General features: G+C 32.8%; 1 protein-coding gene across 8 annotated transcripts in view; it reads right to left on the reverse strand.

The window, feature by feature from the left end:
* Positions 1 to 22,617, reverse strand: part of LOC143250855 (eukaryotic translation initiation factor 4 gamma 3-like) — a 153,876-nt gene that overhangs the window by 90,736 nt on the left and 40,523 nt on the right. For all 8 annotated transcript variants that reach the window (XM_076501966.1, XM_076501961.1, XM_076501960.1 and 5 more), the window contains 3 exons: positions 20,896 to 21,004; positions 11,662 to 11,834; positions 3,976 to 4,711 (listed from right to left, as the gene is read on the reverse strand). In XM_076501966.1, the coding sequence (XP_076358081.1) occupies positions 3,976 to 4,711; positions 11,662 to 11,834; positions 20,896 to 21,004 (1,018 nt within the window). The remainder of the gene's footprint in view (positions 1 to 3,975; positions 4,712 to 11,661; positions 11,835 to 20,895; positions 21,005 to 22,617) is intronic.

Here is a 22,617-nt window from a genome sequence, read left to right on the forward strand (position 1 = left end):
GAGTAGAAGGGAATTACCAGTTGATTAAGAACTTGGGTCAGGATGAAGGAGGATTAAGAACTTTAATGGCCATTCTAATAGATCAGAGTCACAAAAATTGAAGTTGACAGGATTAAGCATTGGAAGAAGTGAGGAAAAGCTTGTCACTAACTTAAAATTGATCACATACCAAAAAATAAAAAAAGAATCAGTTGCCTGCATTATGCACTATATGATAACGGGAGAGCATGGAACTAGAAATGTTATCCAGATGTATGAACAGGCAAAAACATTGTGAAAACAGAATGACTGAGATATGGAGAAAGACATTCTAAACATGGACCTTGATCATCTACAGACCAGGCTAAAATGACCAATGAAGAGAAAAGTTCACTCTCTGATATTGTGTGAGAATCGAGAACAGTTGAGGAAAGTAAGTTTAAAAATAAAATCCTGCACCAAACCCCAATCTTCAGGAAGAAATGAGAAGAGCATGCAAGAAAAATTTGAGAGGGACCATGATCCCTCATGATGGATTAATGCTTCCATAATTCCTACATAGCTCCCATTTAGATGGTGAAGGTATAACAGACCACACAGGAATAGAAAGGAAACTGATTGGGTCCAGAGGGAGAAGTGAAAAAAGGCCCAGATGATCACTCACTATCAGGCCAGCAAGATAAACATTGGATGGAAGTAGAACAAGAACAAAGTACAGAATTGATGGATCAAGGTTGGGACAACTGGATAAAGATGTGAAGGAAGAGTGATTTGGGGCTTTGGAGCAGCTGAGACCTATGACACCAGAGAATGAATAACATCACCAAATTCTCCCAGATGAAAAAAGTGGTAAAATGAAAGTTGTGAAGAAAGATGGAAGGGAGACAAACTTGGGATAAGGGAAAACCTTTTTCTTAAAACAGAAAGACCACAAAAGAGAAACAGCAGAGCAGATGGAAAAGACTGTGGAAGTAAAAATAAAGAGAGACCTAGAATTCCAAGAAAAGTCATGAGGGATAGAAGAGCTACCAACATAACATAGGAGGAGAAGTGGTATCAAAGGGAAGTAATAAATTCACAAAAACAGGAAAGTGAGCTTTAGGAACTGAAATAGCAGACAATGAATCCAAACACCAAAAAATGGCAAGCTGACTCTAAAAGACTGGCAGTTCAGAAAAGGGGAATAACTAAAGAGGAAAACAAAGGAGATAAATAGGCAAGAAGTATAAGGTATAATACCATGGAAGAGAAGGTGAGCCTCAAAAAGAAGTAACATTTGCAGATATAAGAAATGAGGGAATTAATAGGAATAAGTAATTGTACACAACTGATAAATATGGTGATGAGAGTTGGTGAAACTTTAAAGGTGTCTTTCACTAGAAGATCAAAATGCAAACCTGGAGGTGCAAGTTAGAGCTTAAATTTGTCCTCATCAGTTTCAAATATGAACTGGAGAAGGAAATGAAATGAACAGAATGAACAGAAATAGAGGGTCCCAGCTTAATAATGGATCCCACTACACGATGGAAAATGGTTGTCATTCTTCTACAGATAAAGAACGTCCAGTACGAGTGGTATTTTATGTGGAGGTTCCTCACTCCCATCTGCTTTAGAAATATTTACATTAAAATGCAAACTTACAATGAGTTTAAAAACTGAAATCTAAAAAGTACTGAAAACAATCACAAATCTCAGTTACCTCAAAGATGTGTCAGATTGCAACTATGCAGAAAAAATGAATAAGGATTCAATAGTCAGAATGTTATTGAGAAAGTCAATGTGTATATGGAAGAGTGTCACACTTCTGCTGCATGGTAATATTATTATACTGTGGTGTAAATTCACATATTTTTATGTGAAAGTTTCCATAAGGCTAGTGGCTCGCAAATATCTTTGGAAGAATGTTCTGTGTTTAAAGATGAGTATTGCTTTCAAAAACAATATTACTTTCTGTATGTTTTACACTTTTTTTTCTAATTTCTCAAAGATGAAATAACTATTATTTTAAATTACTTCATAAAATGTTTAGTGCAAACACACCAAATAAATTTGACATCCCTCAGACAGTATAATGAATACTGCAGAAGAAAAACTGATAATTCAATGTTTTTTACTGAATTTTAAAAAACCCTTTTCGTTCTGAGAAACTTTGAAAAGTTAGTTGGTGGTTTATCTCTCAACGTAGTGGTAATAAATTACATGGTGAATTGCAGTGAAAACAGTATTGAAAATATGCAAAAAAACTACTGTTAGTTATCTATATCTTACATATTTAATACAACACATTTTATTTTTTAAACCTAAGTGCCATTTAGTATAAATGGACTTAGCCTAACTTATTTTATTGTGTTCATCTAGTACAACAATAAATGTTATGGTTTTATGTTACACAACATTCATCTTTATTCAATGCTTAAATGGTATAAAATATGTCTCAGGAAAAAAATGTCACTGATCTGACTCTATAAAGTAAAATGGTGTATTCTGCAGTATTGTTTGTTTTTCTTGAATCTTTGAAGAATAGCACAAGACAGATTTCTTGATGTAATTTTTTTTAAAAGTCTTTACTTATTACCTCAGTACACTTATTTCAAATTTAAAATATATATTAACAGACAAAGGATATAAACCTTATATCATAGACAGAAGTTAAAACAAGAATTGTTATGAATTACAAATGCCTCAGTGTACAAAGTTACAAACAACCAAAAGAGTGGAATAAGGAAAGAATATGTTATAATCGACAACAATAGGTAATGTTTTTAGGAAAATTACAGATTGCCAAGTAACCTTAACATCTCAACTGAAGTTAATATTATTAATGGATTGAAAGATAAAACTAAAGGTTAAATACAAAATATATAAAATTACATGTAGTTGTGGCTTAAATTATTTTGGATAGATGAGTAAACATTTCAAATTACGAATAACAGAATATAATAATGGAGTTACGAAATTAAATCTGAGTTATTTATCCTTGGCAAAACACTTGGCACACTTTTCACATCATTGACTGGGACAATGTAAAATTGTTTTATTAGGCAATATAAAAAATAATTATAAGAGAATCTTTAGAAATGTATAAAGATTGTGAATTTGAACAGAGATTTAGGTTCAGGTGCATTATAAGTGAATTATTGTGAACCTTTTGTAACAACTTCTTTCTGTTCTGAATACACTGAATAATGTCACCAAACCTGTAAGGCATTACTTCTTTTAACTTTATACAGTTACAGCTGTTGTGTAAATGGAACAATTGATGTCATCATTGTGTAAAATATGTCAAGTAGTTAGTCATGTGACTTGTATATTAAAATAATAATAAGCTTGAAAATCTTAGAAATAAGAACAAGAAAGACAGTTGTTAGGGTAAGAGATACTACTGAAGGGTAGTTTAGAAAAGTCCCATGATTCCTAAATCAGAAAAGATGTGATAACAGATGGAGAAGTATGAGCACCTAAAACCCAAGCAACAACAAAGTGATGCGATACATTTAGAGACACACATTATAAAATTTCAAAAAGCATTATTTCATTCAACTTATTTCACAATCTCATATTATACAATACTGTAGGTTCTGTAAAATTCTCCAAAGTTATCAAACTTTAGGTTTTAGCATTCTATGCTATACCGCTTTTGTAAAATGTGTAGCACTGACAAACTCATTACATGGGTATTTATCTAAATCTTTTTCAATGTGTTTTATAGTATCAGAAAACATGATAATAATATTTCACTAGAGGAAAAGGAGCATACATAAATATGTTACATCAGCACCCTGTTAGTTTCTGATAATGTTAAGCTGCCAAGTGATTGTTGATCAGAAATTGTTAATATAGACTATATGACAAGCTGTTGTTCACATCAAATAGTTATGCTAGCAATCTCTCTAACAGTTGCTTATATGGGCATACTACTTTACTAGTTATTAAGAACAATAACATTTTCTTATTACTTGTAACAAAATTAAATTAATATAAAGAATTGTTACTTACTGTCTTTTCCAACTTCAGAAATGTTTCTTTCATTCACTTCACCATTCTGTTTCAGTTCAATGTTTTCACTAATTTTTACCTTTTCTTCCTCAGGTTTAAAAATATCTAATATGTGTTTTTCCTTTTGACATTTATTTTGTTTTTCTACAGTCATTTCACTTTGTTCCACACCTGATGGCACAACAAAATCGGTTCCTCTCACAAAGTCAGTAAAACCAACAACAGATGTTTCTAGCCCATCATCTATATTAAATAAAGAAGGATTTACAGATGCATGTATATTTATTGATGATCTGTCTACCTCACTGAATCTTATGTTCTTATTTGATCCTTCTAAATTCACTTTGGATTGGAAGTTTGAAACCTCGGTAATATCTGCCAAATAATCTTCTTGTACATATGCTTCACAAGAGCCCACTTCAGAGGTTGCTCCAAAAGTATCTGCAGTGATCTCACTACCATATAAAACACTTGCATTAACAGCATGACAAACTCCAGGATTGTGCATCTCAGGGTTATTGTCCATATTAGCAGCTGAAGACCTCATTTCTATAACTCCAGATATAACTTTCTCTTCAACACTTGAATTCTGCTGAAATACTGAAACTGATGTTTCAGCTTCTCCAAAATCTAGATTTTCTTCTTTGGATGTAGAGTCTTCTTTTGAAGATGTTGCAAGGGCAGCAACTTGACGAGCAAATTGAGCAGCTATTTCATTCATTGGTGAGTCATTTTCCTGATAAATATATATGCATAAATATATTTAAAGAGAATATTAATACTGAAGAGTAAAGTCAAATAAAATGAAAAGGAAAGACTGTATTAAAAACAGCAAATCCAAACCCCTGATTAATGTTAGTTTGTTGTAACCAAAAACAAGTATACACAGAATTAAAAACAAAAAATACTACCAATTGAAAGGATCTCAGGATAGAGGCTAAAATGTGGGATACAAAATGTACCCAAGGTTTTGAATGTGACTGCTGAAGTAGGACACACATTGCAGTAGGGATACTTTGACTATTATTCTTCATCTCCATTCGCCAGTCTCGTGTAAAAAGTAAAATAAAGGAATAGCAATAAAAATTAAAATATGAAATAAAATTAGGATAACAAGATGTGGGTGCTCAGGCCCACAATGTCCCACACCCACATCATCTTTCCCTGCCATCAGACAGTCGTGGGAAGGTGACTGCTCTCCAAAGTGAAGAAAAAATCTATATAAATGAAAATTAAATAAAAAATAAGAATAGTGTATTACCATTTGGTTGTGAGTAAGTTAAATAAGTTTACCTCTTGAAGTTAACATTCCAGTCCCCATTATAGTAGAAGGGCACTAACTGATAGCCCAGTAAATAAATAAAACTAGTATGTAGAGTTCAAACCAGTTATCTAAACTAACTACAGGGCGTTCAGAAAGTCACTGTGCACTTATATATTTATTAACAGACATGTTTCAATATAGAATACAGGAGGTAAATATGAATGACAATTATAAACAATGTTGAAAGTGACTCCCGTTGGCATCAATACAGGCTTGGATCCTTCTTATTTTGTTTTTAAACACTGCTATCAGTTGCTGGCTTGAAATAGACTGAATGAATACTGTTATTGCTGCTTTCAAAACTGCACAGTGACTTTCTGAACACCCTGTAGTATAACTCCCAACCACCATGCATTAAGTTTGCTGTAATTATCAATTTTCACACTCTAAACAAGTTTTTATAGGTAAGTAGTAAGGTGTTCATCCATATAAAGTAGTGCCAAGTTGTTAACTGACCTTATTCACAATTAAAGATAGTTACCAGAAATTTTCAGTAAAATTTCTTTAATTTTTATTTCTTTATATTTGTTTAATACATTTTTATATTTATTACATTATATTTTAATAATTTTATTTAAAGTTTTTTATTTAGTCCATTTAATATTAATTTTTGTATCAGTATTTCAACATTACTAATAAAATATGGTAATTCATTACAATTTTTAAAACATCTAAATTAACTGTGAAGTTGTAATGCTTATAACAGAAGGATGTGTCATATGACTATCACAAGAGGGTAAACTATATACTGTAAAGACAAAAGTCATAATGCTGATAATGGAGGGGCATTGTACATTACTATTAAAAGAGGGTAAACAAATATATTCTGTTAAAAGCATTATAACTTCACAATTATTCAGATTTTGTAAAACTTGTAATACACGTTTTATTCGTAATGTTGAAATATTGATACAAAAATTAATTTTAAATAGATTTAGTAAAGAAACTTTAAATAAAAATATTAAAATATTCTGTAATAAATATTGCAATGTATTTACTTAATACATTGGAGCTATGTGGGGCTTGACTACTCACATCTCACTCTCCCAATTTCTATTTCAATTATTTTAATTTCTATTGCTATTCCTTTAACTTATTTCTTTACATGAGACTAGCAAATGGACATTAAGACTGATAGATAGTGTATCCCCACAACAGTGTAGGTTGTACTTCCACAGACACCTCCAAAACGTAAAATACATTTTATGTCCCACATTATAGCCTGTACCCTGGGATCCTTTCAATTGGTGCAGTGTTCTTTACTTTTGTTTCGGCTTATTTTTGGTTATAACCAATTATACATAAATATATGCACGTGCTTGTATGTGTGCCTTCTTCCTTGTGCACTAACCACAATGCAAAAAACATTTTACTCTGTGCTACTTGTATGTGTTTGATAAATTTTGTTTTATATGTATGTATGTATGTACAGAACAAAGATTGACGTTCCTAGGCAATTTCACTATGATTATAAAGAAGGCTCTATTAATCCCTTGTGAACCAAAGGGGTTTCACTGATGTTCTATGATTATATAACAAAGAAGGCTCTATTAATCCCTTGTGAACCAAAGGGGCTTCACTGATGTTCTATGATTATATAACAAAGAAGGCTCTATTAATCCCTTGTGAACCAAAGGGGCTTCACTGATGTTCATTTTTCCTTCACTTTTTGCTTCTCAAATGCAATAAAGCCTTCAAATTTAAGGCCAATAGTTTCAAACGTTTTTCTTTCTAAAATTCTTTAAAACCTCTAGATGTGAATAATGACTGTACAAAAACATTAACAAGTTTCATTATAAGAATAAAAACTAAAAACATGGGTAATACCAAAAGAAAAGGAAAATTTTAGTTACATACATTCCATCAACTGTGTTAAACCCTTAAAAAGTTAATTCATGATACTCAAACTACAAAAACCACCATTAGTTAATGATAGAGTAATTTCTTACAAATCAAAAATTTAAAAATAACATATTTAAGCAGCAGCCATATAATGGAAAGTACAATAAAAAATATGTGGATCATATACGTAATAATATTATTAAAAGAAACTATTATAAAAAAAGCTGACATATGAATATAAATGCTGCATCTTTAAAACAGTGATAATAATCACATAAGAACACTAGGAATATGGAATTTATTACACTAATAGGAATTTGACATCCTTAGTGTTGGGTTATAACTGAAAATGAAGATACTTTAATATGAAGCAAATTAAATTTGACATCCTTAGTGTTGGGTTATAACTGAAAATGAAGATACTTTAATATGGAGCAAATTAAATTTGACATCCTTAGTGTTGGGTTATAACTGAAAATGAAGATACTTTAATATGGAGCAAATTAAATTTGACATCCTTAGTGTTGGGTTATAACTGAAAATGAAGATACTTTAATATGGAGCAAATTAAATTTCCCTTAAAGTTCTTGTTTTTTGTTTTTTATTATTAATATTTTTGTTAGTATGCACCACTATGCCAAATTTTTAAGTTAAAAGATTTATAGCAATGAAAATTTACTTAGGACAATTTGTAAGAGCTATATTTCATATTACAATATATGCAATATATATAAATAAACAAGTTAATTCAAACCTTCAATAAGTAAAGTTTAAAAAATATAGTTCTATTATGTACAATGTTGTTGTAATCAATAATACAGTTTTATATTTTAACGTCCCTTCTTACAAAATTTGTAAATTACCAAAAATGTATCTGAATATTCTGAAATTATTTTGTTTAAGAATTTTTCTCATAAAACTGCAAAAAAGCTGTTTGCGTACAGTCTTCACTAATTTTGTACTGACAGATTAAATGAAAAGTAGCTAATCCAAATCACCCACCACTAATTCTTAGGCTGACTCGTGCATAATAAAACACTGTGCATTGACCATCATTCTTATAGTGCATAAACATATCAAAAGTGTGAAGTACATTTTTGTGGCAGCAGGACATCAACCATGAGTCCCTAGATTCACAATCTTCACATTCTAGTCACTTGGCCCTTAAGAAGTGACACAATATTACTGAATGTTGCTGCTTTTTTGCAAGAATGGAGGAATTTCCTTGAACACTCAAGAAATAGCTTTGTTCATCATCCTAGTGACTGGAAACTGGATGTGAAAAGGATCTCCTAGTTACACTAGCAAAATGTGGGGAGTAATGCATGTTGTGCATCATCTATCAATCAACAGTTGCATCACATGCTCACATGATGCATGTGACTCCCTTTACACTCCTCTACCAAACCTACACTTCGAAGTTTGGCAGAAGGTGTGAGTACTGGAAAAGTGAGGAGGAAGGATGAAAGGTTTGAATAGAGAGAAGTACCTATCAAAAATACATTTTCAATATAGGAAAATTATAACTTCCAATACAGTACTTATTTCTCACAAGATTAACTAGAATCCCACACTGAGAAGAAGGAGGGCCAGTGCAAGGGAATATCAGAATCATCACTGAAAGTGTGGTAAGGATACCCCTGATCATAAGAGACAGAGATTCAGAGAACAGAGGAGAGTAACTGCACCACCTCCGGGTCAGATTTACTCTCTGCCCATATGTATAGTTCATAAAACACAAGGGTGAAAATTGTGTAAAGTGGCCTAGGGCACATCAGACTGTATTCAGCAAGAAAACTAGAAATTGCATTTAAAAAAGCTTCTTAATAGAATAATGACATCCATACAAGGGTTGGATGAGGGTCATACCTTTTTCACCTTTAATCCAGTAATAAAGAATAAAGATCCATTCTGGTGACTACATACTACAAAAGGATCAACACCTTACAGAAATCCAGAACTGGTGATCAAGAGGATGGATTCAACTTCTACAAAGGACTTATGTTGATTGGTTCAGTTAAATTCAATACCATAATGCTGGGAATGAACACCCACATAAAGTTAAACTGCATTTGTAATAAATCAACTGCAGTTGGTATGGAATGTGTAACAGGAGGCCATGTCAACCAGTAAGGTGATGAACCAACTGACCTGTATATGTAAATTAACAGTAGGCCATGTCAGCCAGTTTGTTAGTGAGTCAACTCCACTATTCTGTAAATGATATAAGGAGATCATATCATCTTGTAAGGGGCAGATCAACTTCAGTGTTTGTGGATATTGTTGAATGTGTAAATAGTATAAAGAAGTCATATCATCCAATAAGGTGTAATGGATAAACTACTGTGCAGGCCACACATACATCTACAACAGCAGAACATTGTGATCTTACTCTCAACTAAAGGGTTGTAGCCAACATTTTGTGAAAAACCATTCAGGACAAAAATGTGATGTGAAGATAGAGGGAGAGAAATGTACTAGGTATGGCCCACACACCAGCATGGAAAATCTCCTCCAACAGACAACAAAGACTAAAAGCAAGGGAAAAATGTGAGAAGATGGACTAGATGGAAGGAAACATGAAACAAGATACGAGATGAAGAAGGTAGAGAGGAGTAGGCCAAATGGACTACAAAGTGGACCAGATTCTGAAGGAAGAAGGGAAAGATTACAAAGGCATGAGGATTGCTAGGGAATAAAAAGATAATTGCATATGCAGTCTCACAAATAAGGTCCCTGATTGGACACAGAGTCAATTAGGATCTTACAAGAATAAAGATGGGAAATAGAAGGTACAAAGGAGGAGAAAAATAGAAATAATCCTCTCAAGTTGCAGTGAATTTGGGGAGGAAGGAGAAGATAGAGAGAGTGATAATGGATATATGAAACATCAACAGCAAACAAATCAGATTGGCAACAACTGCAGATCAAGAGAAAAAGGAAATATCTTTATAAATAAATGAACCAAGGGGTACAAGCAAAGTATTTCAAAGAGAAGCAAAGTTAGAGTGTGGAAAACCACAGTAATGACTTAATCTGGAAAGAGAGAATGCCTAGAAGGCCTCTGAATCAGGAATGAACATACGAGAAAAGTGAGCATAAGAAACTGAGGCAGCTGATCCCATTCTGGCTTCCTAAGAAGCCAATAGAATAAGAATGAAGGAATACATGGGAAAAAGCAAATCTAAATTCTCTCTAGAATGTCCAGAATCATTCTCAATTGTTGCCTCAGAGCCCCTCAGAATGGGGAAATGAGGTGGGATAGAAAAGACCTGATTTGTCCTCATGCCAGAAATAACAACTCAGGAATTCATGCCACATATTGACTTCTCACACTTTTTTTAAAGTGAAAATTAACTAAGTAAAAAGAAGAATACTCAAAACCTCTCCCAAAATCACTGTACAGGAAAATCCATTAGTGAATACTTTATCAAGAAAAAATGATAATATAATCTGAATAAGTGCTTATATACAGTACCAAGACAGAGGGTGTATTGATATCATGTGGCAGATATCACCAAGGGTAATAAACTACAGAATAAAAGAATGGAACAACTGAGAAAATTTCAGACCCATGCTCAGATAGGTGAAGGAGGGAAGCCCCTAGCAGTCAAGTAATAGCTGTAGTGAGAGAGGAGGTAAGCATGTTTGAGAACTTAAGGTACTAATATTCTTCAAACACATTACCAGCAAGTATTTTCGTTCTACAGAAAATTTCAAAGATCATGTAACATTCCAGCAATTATTTCACTAATTCAAGCTTAGCACACTAAGTATATATATGGTTAATCAACTTGCAGAGCTGATTGTGCTAACCTGTTGAACATTATTTCAAAGTTTTCTCTCTGAATCATGTCATTGCTGAAATAAATTTAAGTCTTGAATTTAAATGTTACATTTTTTGCCTATTTCTTATTACATCTTGATCTTGAAATGTGACTGAAAAAATGCCACAAAAAATGGCATTTTCATGAATATTCAACAACAAAAAATGTGGTTGTAACAGTATCATAAGACATAGCATTATCCTAAACCTAATCAAATACAGGTTCACTGTAGTGACTGAAATACAACATACATATGAAAATAATAAGATTTCTCTGTGGAACAAAAAAAATTGACCCATTATTTTCACTGCATTCTTAAAAATTCCAACTAACACAGTTGCACACTTAAGTTACTGAAAGCATTAAAATCTACTTTACCCATTCAAGCTATTCATGCAAAATTATAATTTCAGTTTCTTCTTAAAATTCTTAAAATCAGTGTAGCTTTAAGACACTTGGCAGTCAACTGGACAAAATCACATTTCACTTATTCACAATACAGTTCACTCAAGTGGTTGCTATCTAAAATTTAAAAAATCCATTTTATTAAATAAAACCTAGAATTCATTTCACATACAAAATAATAATTAAAATGCATTTTAAGAATAAACATGCCCACATAATTTGTTGTTTAATTACTAAAAAAAAAAGCTAAGGTCATAAAAAAATGTTATGGGAATAAAATATTCTAACCTTTAAAGATGAATGACTTATAATATCTTGCATTATGTCATGACCAGTATATGGATCAACAACTGAAAGGATTTTTCTCTCTCTTCTCTCTGTTGTTCCAGCACCACTATGGACCATTGGTGACAAGGTATTTGGGGCAGTAGCCATGTTTGCAGGACTCAGAGAGAATTGCACTAGAAGTATTAAGATAAAACTCAAACCTAACAAGCATGGATGTTAATTTTTAAAAAAATTGTACTGTTTGACTAAATTAACAGTATCATTAAAAAACTAGAGAAATTACATTAAGACCAAATTTTATTTCTTATCCCATTAACAAAATGTCTGATGAAGATGGTTCAGACACTGTTTGACAACTTATATGAATGTGAATTTTCAATGGTATCTGTGAACAAATTTTACTCTTAAAACCTTTATTGAAAAAATTAAAGAAACAACTTGTGTCTAAAATATAAAACATAAAAACCGGTTAATGCATTGTTGCATAAGTTCAGTATGATGCTTTAGTGGTTCAGATAAATCACCACTTGAAATTTACCTGGAGTATTATGTAATCCAAAGCTAACAAACTGTTATAATCCACTTCCAACAGTCCATACACAACCCAGTGGACCTGTCTTTTTTTTTTTCACAAGTACAATAAATGATACTCTTGGACTAGTACTCAGTATTTTTCACTTTGTTCTTTCATGGCTTTTATATCTTTGAAAGTCTCAACCTGTTTGCAAGTGGACATCATCTGGATAAATGACATATTAAGGCTACATCTCTAGTATCAATCTTGAGAAAGATATTTGTTTGGCCTAAGTCATGAAGTTCACAGAGGTGTTCAGATAATCCTTAAGCCAGTTATGTAATATCTGGCACTGATTAGCTATAAGACCTCCACAGCTCTGGTTGTATAGCTCTTGAGAGGTGGTAAGCTGACCTTATATTAGGATTTGATACTAGACTCCCTACACTCTTTCCTCAAAGATGACTGGTACTGATATTCTTTCATGTGGAAGTACCACCAGCACATACTTATGTCTGGTACAGTCCCATTCAGATGTGACTCAAAATGTATGGTTTGTTGTGTTCATGACCCTAATATTAACATTTTCCTTATCTGACAATGTATTTCAGATAGCAACTTACCTCTCAGTATCACTTAGAGCTATTACTTAGAGCTTAACTGTGATTTTTTACACATGCCATAAGCCTTGAACAAATTCCAATTTCTACATGTGTTTTACATATTGCATCAGCCAATAATGCAATCATCATAATGCTGTAATCCTCCTTCAATAGCTGGGCAAACAATCTCCATGTGCAACAATCCCTGTGAGTACTAACACATGATCACAGACTCATTCTTGATGAGGTGCACATAACACAGTGGATGTGAGATGTTACAGAGAGGTAAGTAACTTTCTGAAATACATTTCAGGTGAAGAAAATGTTAACTTCAGAAATAATACCTATCTCTCTGCACTAATAAGAGCTAGCATTCTACATTGAAGATGATAGAGGGGCCAGTACTGGTCAATTACAAAGTTCAGTTACTTTCTCCAATGGCAACAGAAATGGAAAGTCAATGAGGTATGATTTCCATAAAACCAGAGGTTACCTACTGTAGCAACAGTCAGTAAAAGATCATATCCTTTCCAAATAAGGAATACTCTTTGCCCAACATTTTTTGTTTTGTTTTTGTTGTGAGATAGTAAAAGAAAGGATATCAGAAAAATCCAGTGCTAGTGATTAAATGTTGCTAAAGTGAGTAAAAACTTGGAATGTGTCGCCCATTCTAGCTTCATCAAAAACATGAGATAGATACTATAACAGCAGGTTGTGAGAGAAGCCCTTATCTATATCTACAAGGCAAGTCCAAGTCTCATTCGGCTGGATATATCCATCTGAAATTTATTTGCAAATATTGAAATTGTGGTGTTCTTGAGTACAATTATAAGCAACACTCCAACCCTAAACCTTAGATGACAGGTGAATCCAACTAGTATCTTACTGAAGGGTGGGACCACTCACAGAGAAAAGTCCTTATCAGCTTCCCCAGTAATTTTGGAATGAGAAAGTTCCCCTGTGTTCTGCATGGAACAAAACACCATAGACTGCATGTTAAACCATTGTCATCAGGCTACTGAGCTACAAACATAAACAACATAATTAATGTTAACATTTTTTGTTCCATAGTATATGAGCATTTGGTCCAGTTCCTCCTCATGTTCTTTCCCCACTTTGCTGTGCTTTATTTTATTGCAGATCTGTATGGAAAGGTCAGTTCACAACACAAGATGTTATGAAATGTGTCAGGGAAATGGAGAACATGAAAAGCCAGTAATGGAGCTGGAAGCTAAAATCAACAGGCTAAATGAGAGAAAGTAAAAACCAGAGGAATATAAAACCATCCAGTAATGAAAGTCATGGTAAATGAAAGCATAAGGTGTAAAGCACTTGTCTTACAGTCTCCAGCAGTCAATGTTGAAAGAAAACTAGGATATGCTGATCCTGATGGGAACTGACTTTAAAAAGTATTTGATTGGGCTCACTCATAGTACTCAATTGGATAAGTTGACAAACTAAACTAATGGAAGTTGAAACAGACAAGTCCCAAGAGAAAGAGGTAAGCCATGAAAAAAACAGGTGAAGATATAGTAAAGAAACAGAATGAAGAGAAATGGAAGAAAATTACTCAGTCAACCTCCCAGACAGTCAAAGTTTCTTTGGAAGAAAAAAGTGGTCAGGGAATAAGCTAAACAGTCTTCATGACAAAGACTGTAGGTAACTGCAAAGGCATGCATGTCTGAATAATGATGACACACGAAAAAGAAGGGGAAAATGTGTGGAAAGTTGGAAATAGTGAATGCAAGGCAAGAAAAAAATGTGTGGATAAAACCATTTACTGACTAGCAATTATCAAAACACATGGGCTTTTGACAAAAACCGTGTACTGCATAGGTTTAAAAGTGAAAGCTTCCATAGAGATTAGTGTAAATAAAAACAAATGTAGAAGTGTAGGGATAGATAATCATAAAGTAACCTAACAACTATATAATAAAATATTTTGGCAAGCCTGAAAAGCTGCAGACATAACCAGGATGTTAAGAAGCAAAGATTACATGTCTGGAAACCAAACTCTGTAGAGAACACAGATGTCACAAATCATAAATCCCAAATGGAAAGGAAGACTGGTGGAAAGATGCAAGTGGAGCACAGAAGAGAATGGGAAAATCCCAAGTTGTGTTGCCATGAATGAGCCTCTGTTATAGATGGAACGGAAAAATGAATAGAGGCATAAGAGCAAATAAAGGATCATAGGAGATTTGTCACAGATCCCTCACAGTTCATTAAAGAGGATGCACATGCAGAGAGAACCCAGTCTTCTAATACAAGACGGCCCCCTCATGCAGAAATGGAGAGTGATGAGTATTTAACACCAAGAACTCTGCGGCATGAGGATGTGATGTGAGAGAGATGAGCCTGCTTCATACAAGAATCAAGAACACTCCTATAAAGACCAAAAAATGAACTGCAAAAAAACAAAGACATATTAAATAAAAGAATTTGCTCAACTCAAGGACTGCAATGAAATGTAAATAAAGAGGAGGAGTTGGGTAATGAAGGCTCTACAGCCAAGAATTAGTTCAAAGAAATGGGTACCACTTAGTGTTGACAGTTCATTCAGTAGGAGAGGAAACATCAAAAAGAACTGGCAGGAACAGAAGAGGAGCAATCCATGGTGAAAATGAGATCATATAACCAACTGAGGCATCTGTAGCCTAATGAGATGGGAAATCAAGAAATTGAAAGAAGGCTACTGGCAAGCAACATTGTTAAAAGATACCAAGAAATCAGGAGCACTGGCCAATACAGTGAGAAAAGTAGCAAGACTTAGGTCAAGAATAAAAGAGGAAAGAAGGCAGATTTCCAAAAGAAAAATATTCAGACCAAAGAGATCCTAATAATAGAGAAAACAAGTCAATGTAGAGATAGTAGAGGAACAATGAGAAGTCAGAGACACTCTGAAAACTATCACGGTGACAATGAAATGAGGGGGTGAAAGGCTGTGACAGTTCAAAGGTATAGAGAAAAGATAAAGATGAGAAAAATGAATAAAAAAAAAGAGAGAGAGAAAGAAACAAGGAACATTCCAAATAGAAAGGATAGACAGAATAAATATAAAAGATTCAAGAACTTAGGCCATGAACAAGAAGACCGAGATGACAAGGGATAGCAGCACTTATCAATGTGGAGGTGAAACAAAAGGATGTCCATGATGTAAAGTAGCTCATATAACAGATATATAAATTTACATACATGAGCTCTGAGTATAGTAAACAGTAAAAGGAAATACCTGTTCTTCGTCACAGAGAGAAGAGCCAGAAGCAGCAAATGATGGAGTTGAAAGAACTGGCTAAAATCATCCACAAGCATGGCAGGTTTCAGTGAAGGCAATGAAACAGAAGGAAAGGGACTTGAACTGAAGAAACAGGCAGAAGGGAACCAATCACCTGATGCACGATAGCAGCAACATAATATTTTTGGAAATATCAGCAGTAAACATGACATCATATTGTTAGACTCCAGTCATTAATTCTACAAAGTGAACCAAAAGGATATCTATTAAACTTCATCTCCTTGAACAGGTAAATCATTATCAGACACAACAGACTAATTTAGAAAAAAATGCCAGAAGAACACTTGGGCCTTGGGATTTTTTTTCAATGCAATCTTTTTGAAGTAGCACAAAGAAAAAGTGAAGTTGCAATCAGGTAGATAAAAGAAAAACATAATGAGGAAAAAAGTAATGTGGTATTAAATAAAGAAAAGCAACTGATCAAAACAATTAGAAACTTTAAAAGTAATAGAAAAAAATGAGTCTATAATGGTGTGCTACTGCTCATAGGGAGATTATCATACACGGAGACTGACAGGGAGCTACAGAATTATGATGGTTACGTCACAGGCTGGTGTTATACATATGGGTACATGTAGAGATGTGAGTTTATTCAACAATTTTGGCACATGTAGAAAATTCCACAAAAATCACATGCAAAATAACAGCAGACAGAGGTGCAAAAAGTTGAATAACATTTCTGAAGAAAACATCTATATCATTCAGATCCAAGAGAACTCTACCAACCATTAATCCATCAGAATAGGCTAATTTATATATTGTGGTATTTCATTTCTTGTGACTACTCTCCTTGTTATCATGGGAAGTTCAACTTTTATTAATGTAATTGACACATAGAGCATGAGCTCTTCTGGTCATAAATTGCAAAGCTACATAGAATTAGCTTAAATTTGCAACTATATCTGAGAACATGGTCAGCCCTAAATATGTATTTTTCCTCAACGTCAATTACTTACACATTGTGAGCCATAGCGAAGTTTTATGCAGTAAAGGTAACTTCTAACCTTCCTCTTTCTGGAACTTTGTGTCCACTGGTTGTTTGCATCACTCCTTTCAATGTGTACTAATAGCTGTTGATTTCTTAAGGCTCAACTGTAAGGGCTATGTTTCACACACTTATAACTGATCCCTTCTTCTGGTAGGTAATAAAAACTTCCAAAATACAGAAGCTTTTTGTTTGTAGTTTCCAGCAATATGTCATTTCTAATTACATTTGAAACACTATTAAGGCTTATTTTCTCCATTTTGTGTAACTAGTTCTCCTAGATTACCAACAGTGGAAACTTATATTTCAATACTGATGATCCCATGACTTTAAGATGGTGTTTATCTATGATTTTAGTGGATACTAGTTCCACTGCCAACTGCATAACTTTAATTCTTTCAGTAGGGTTCAGTACCTGAGAATGACCTTACCATTTTGTGCTTGTTATGGTTTTCATATTATAACTTTTAAATTAGTAAGTGTATGTTCATGAAATTTGCAGATTATCAGTAAACATTAAATGGCTTTCATATACAAAATATCAAATTTTTTTATTAACTCTTATGGTTTGTTTAGCAATGTTTATCTCATGCCATTTTTATTTTTACATGTCGCAAATCCAACATGCAAAGTAATTTTCATTTCAAGATTAAAAATACTTTTATGCTTTAGATAATTTTCAAATTTTGCATGCAAAATCCTAATAACGTCTAGGTAGTTTCACCAAACTTTTAAAAAAAACTTCATATTTTATGTTATTTTCACTAATGAATCTTTGTACAAGTTCAGTCAATTTGACAGATCTCGTAACCACCACATAAAATAAAAAAATCAATATAAATTATCCCTTTTTCTTTCTATAATGATGACAGATTATAAAACAAAATCATAAATATATCCAATAATATAAAATGGGTCTTCAATTTTTACAAAGTGACCCATCTTGGTTGTGATTTAGTGGGACAGTATTTGGTAAAATCCAGTCACATTTCAAGTATTATAAACTGTATGTGTATGTAGATTATTACAATTTATAAACAAGTTCTCAAACTGATTTATTTTAAATACATAGAACAGCAAATAAAAAGTAAAGCACTCAATTATTTCTTCTAGTTATGACCTTTGTATTTGTTGCTGCTTGTCTTAGCTTGCTAAGCCTTAAGAAATTTTACATGTGGAGGATGCGAAACAAAATTTATTTTACACTTTAGATATATATATGTTTGAATAACAAAAAATAATCATGTTACTTCACCAATACTATAAACTTCCATCATAATATATTGAGTTTAATAACTAAGATGTATTTGTATTTTAAAAAAAAGAATTACATCACAAAGAGACTGAAGATTCAACTTATCAGCTCAAAGGATTGTCTTGAAAGAAAGAGAGGATGCTGTTATATTTGAAAATGGCTGAGAAACCACTAAGTGAACATCCTGAACTTCCAACTGGTTATTCAGATCACATGTTGATGTGAACGTACATAAGGAACAGTTTCAAAACACAGAGATTTGATTCACTAAATATAATGATAGGTCATCAAACAGAAAAGATAAAATATTTTTATTTTTTATTCTATCTTGTCATTATTGATACTTTGATTCGTAAAAAGTTATAGACATTGTACGTTGACATCATGAACATCTAATATGGATCAGTGCTGCATTCAGCATATCATGTAATACATAAAAATTAATGTTTTGGTAGGTTTATGGAATATTCACTTTAAAAGTAAGAAATTAAATAATGTATTATATGATAATTTGAATTATAATTTACAGTTTAATACTACACTTAAGGAGATAAATTCCTAAAATAGTAGTTCAAAAAAATTTGAATGTAAGTCAACAAACATGATGTCATGGCCTTTGGTCCATGATCCATCTGGAAAAGGTTAAAGACACACTCTTACTTCATATCAGCCTAATTCACATATACTCATCTATTAAGGAATCCATAAATTGATTACATGCCAATTATACTTCTATTTCACAAGGAGTATCAAAGTAATATAACTGGATAAGCTGTTTAAGATCTTCTGCATATTTAGATAGTAACTCTCTTTCCTTTATACTGTATTCTTGACAGTGCCTTCTCATGTGTCACTTCAAACCAAGATAAAGCAACTACCAATGATAGGTAATTGCTATAAATCAAAGCTGGAAAAATTTCTTAGTGTCATTAAAGCCAGTACTTTTAAATAGACGAGATAAACAGCTTTTTACTTTTCCACCCATTCATTCTGGAAATGATATGACTCCCATAATATTGTCCCACCATAGATCATCAGTTCCTCAATTTGCAGATGGTAAACTGGCCAGCTGTATTCTATAATTTGATTTGAAAGTGCACAGATGATACAATAGTAGTGGTAATAGGTGTAGATTACACAGCTTTCCTTATTCCGTATTTAGTAACGAATGATGTTTGACGTTGAAACTTTTCAGCACCTTCTGACAGAGGTATGGCTGACTTAATCTCTGCATTTAATGATTCAATTTTCAGATGTTTTAATTAGTCACTGATTTTCTTTTCTCCTTTATTAACATCTTTCTTTATTTTGTTAATGTCTTTTAGTACTTCTTCAAGTTTGTCATTACAGCCCTTCTGCACTTCACTTTTGACTTTGTTGATGTCTGTTTGTTCTGCTCTAATCTTATTCTTGTGATCTCTCCAATAGCTTCATCAGATTTATTGTCTTCAATCATTTATTTGTAATATCTTTTATTTTAACTTCTCTCTTAACTCATAATCTCTCCAATAGCTTCATCAGATTTATTGTCTTCAATCATTTATTTGTAATACTCTTTTCTTTTAACTTCTCTCTTAACTTGTAATCTCTCCAATAGCTTCATCAGATTTATTGTCTTCAATCATTTATTTGTAATAATCTTTTCTTTTAACTTCTCTCTTAACTTCCTGTCTCTTACCTCTTTATAATCTTTCAATTTTCTACAAATTTCTTGGTCTTTAATTAATTTCTTATTTCTTTCGTTTTCCATTTCATTCTTCTTTACTTTCTTCCAACTGTTTTATCAACTCTAATAAACTTACAATACCAACTCGTGAAATCAGCATGAAAATTGAAGTTTATTTCATTTTATTTTCACCCAAATAATCCAACTTCTGATAACATCATTATAATGTCTTTCTTCAATGGCAGGTACTTTTCAATTATGTGGTGAAAATAATTTGAGGTATAGTCTACAAAACATTAACAAATTAATTTCTTCCTTGATGTTTCTGCAAGATAATATACATTTTGACTTATAAACCTATGTTTATAAATGGTGCTATAGGTAAACTTACTATTAAAAGTTAATCAGTAGTCAATTGAGCAACTAGGAATATTCAATAACTCACACAGACCTACATACTTCACTGAAGCTAAATAAAGGAAAAACTGACAACAATTACTTAGCAATAACAAAATGAAAACTTCACTCAGACATTCACTATTTCTTCATTTTACTATGTAGTATTTATAACTAAGGTCTTTCTTCTAGATACTTATCAAAATTACTAGATTTCTTTGACATTATTTACAATACTGCAGGTATTTATGACTAATGTAATTTGTCCCTATTTGAAACCTAAATTGAAAAATGGAAAGAAAATAGAGCTGACAATAACAAATGACAAGAAAATTGGAGTATTTATGTATTAAAAAAACCAATGTCAATGAAGCAAAATAGCAGTTGGTATTATACCAGACAGAACATTTATTTTGTAGCATACAAAGTTATTCCATTTTCCTATAACATAAACTTTCAATATTAATTAGGCAACTGTTAGCATGTTTGAGTTGTACACTTTTTCACTATAGTTTACTTACTTTGTTGACTGTAAGCATAGGGTTGAGTTGGTGGTGTCACAAACACTGTTTGTTGAGTTGGTGGTGCATTATATTGAGGTGTTGTACTATAAGGTTGAAGCCTTTGATACTAAAAATAAATATGCAAAATCAAATCAGGTATCATAAGAAATGTCAATCTACACTATGAATTAACACACATTTTACAGTGTGTCATTGCAGGACAAATATGTCAAAGAAATATAAACATTTGTAGCAGAAGAATTATAATTTGTTTTCAATGCTAAATGTAATATAAATGTGTTCTTGTGTTATCAAATTATCTTTTTGAATCTTTACAACCAAACAAACCTTTCAACCATCCTAGCATTTTATTCTTAAGCCTACACGTACCTACAAAATTTCTAGTTATTCTACTGACCTGTTCAGGCAATCTAGCAATAATATACAGTGACACAAAATGAAAAGTATCATGAACTCAATATTATAAATAAGAATTATAGATTTAGAAATAATGTAAAACAATGACTAAACACAAGAAGATTCATATTACTTATTACTTTATATGGAAGTAACAATTATAATGCTTACTGTGATATAAATATGGTACCACTGTTTGTAGCAATACATTAGTCATTCACTGTTCAGAACTGCTAACCTATACAGAACCTCAAACTTTCAAGACCTACTAATAACTGCCAACTAGACATCTCATTATTGTCTCCACCCTCTGGTGGTAGAGTGGTAAGATGTCATTTCAGCTAGATGATTTGTTAATCTATTAGGTCATCCCTTAAGTAATGTCCAATTTTAGGTTCAGAAAAAGAGAAGGGATTTCAAATGCTTTTAATGTTATTTAATCAATAACGTGTGTTCCATTATTATTAATTACTTCCTGCCAATGATTCACAAGCTTCTGAATGCCACTTCAATAAAACTGGAGGAAAAGAATGTAGAGAGGGTAGTTTTGACATTTTCATGTCTTCCAAGCTCTTTTCCATCAAGATAATTCTGCAAATTTCAGAATATATAATAATCAAATAGGGCAAGGCTTGACAAATAAGGAGGTATGGAAGTTTTCCAAGTATAGCTCTTCAATCTTTGCAGATGTGATCCTTGCTGTATGCAACTGTGCTTTATCCTCATGTGACACAACACCTCTATGATTGATCAAAGCAGGCCTCCTTTCTTTCAATGCAACTTTCAAGAGCTCTAACTGATGACAATAGAAGTCTGATGTAATCTTTACATTGAATGGCAGCAACTCAAAGTGGATCACACCAACAACGTCCCACTAAATGCTTAACAATACTTTCCTAAGGTTGAGGTCCATTTGGGTTGTACTTTAGCTAGTCTACCTGCACTGAGCCATCATCTGCAGCACTTAAAATTTTTATAAAATATTCATTTTTCATCTCAAGTCACTAACCTGTCCAAAAAAGGTGAGTTGCATTTGTAAGAGTGCAGAGAAGTGCTAATGTTCACTCTTACTCTAAGGCTGGCTTCTTTCAAATCATGGGGGACCCATTTTCCAAGTTTTGACACCTTTGTAAGCTGTTGCAGGTGACAGTGAACTGTTGAATGTGTTGAATTAAGCTTTTGTACTAGTTCTTCAACTGTTACAGCACAATCTTCATCAAGTGCAGCCAACAGTAAGTCATCATTGAACTCAACAGGGTGACCTGAACGTGGCACATCACTTAAGCTGTAGTCACCTGATCTGAACTTCTGAAACCACCTTCG

The sequence above is a fragment of the Tachypleus tridentatus genome, chromosome 5 (assembly GCF_004210375.1).
Source record: "Tachypleus tridentatus isolate NWPU-2018 chromosome 5, ASM421037v1, whole genome shotgun sequence".
Taxonomy (NCBI): Eukaryota; Metazoa; Arthropoda; class Merostomata; order Xiphosura; family Limulidae; genus Tachypleus; species Tachypleus tridentatus.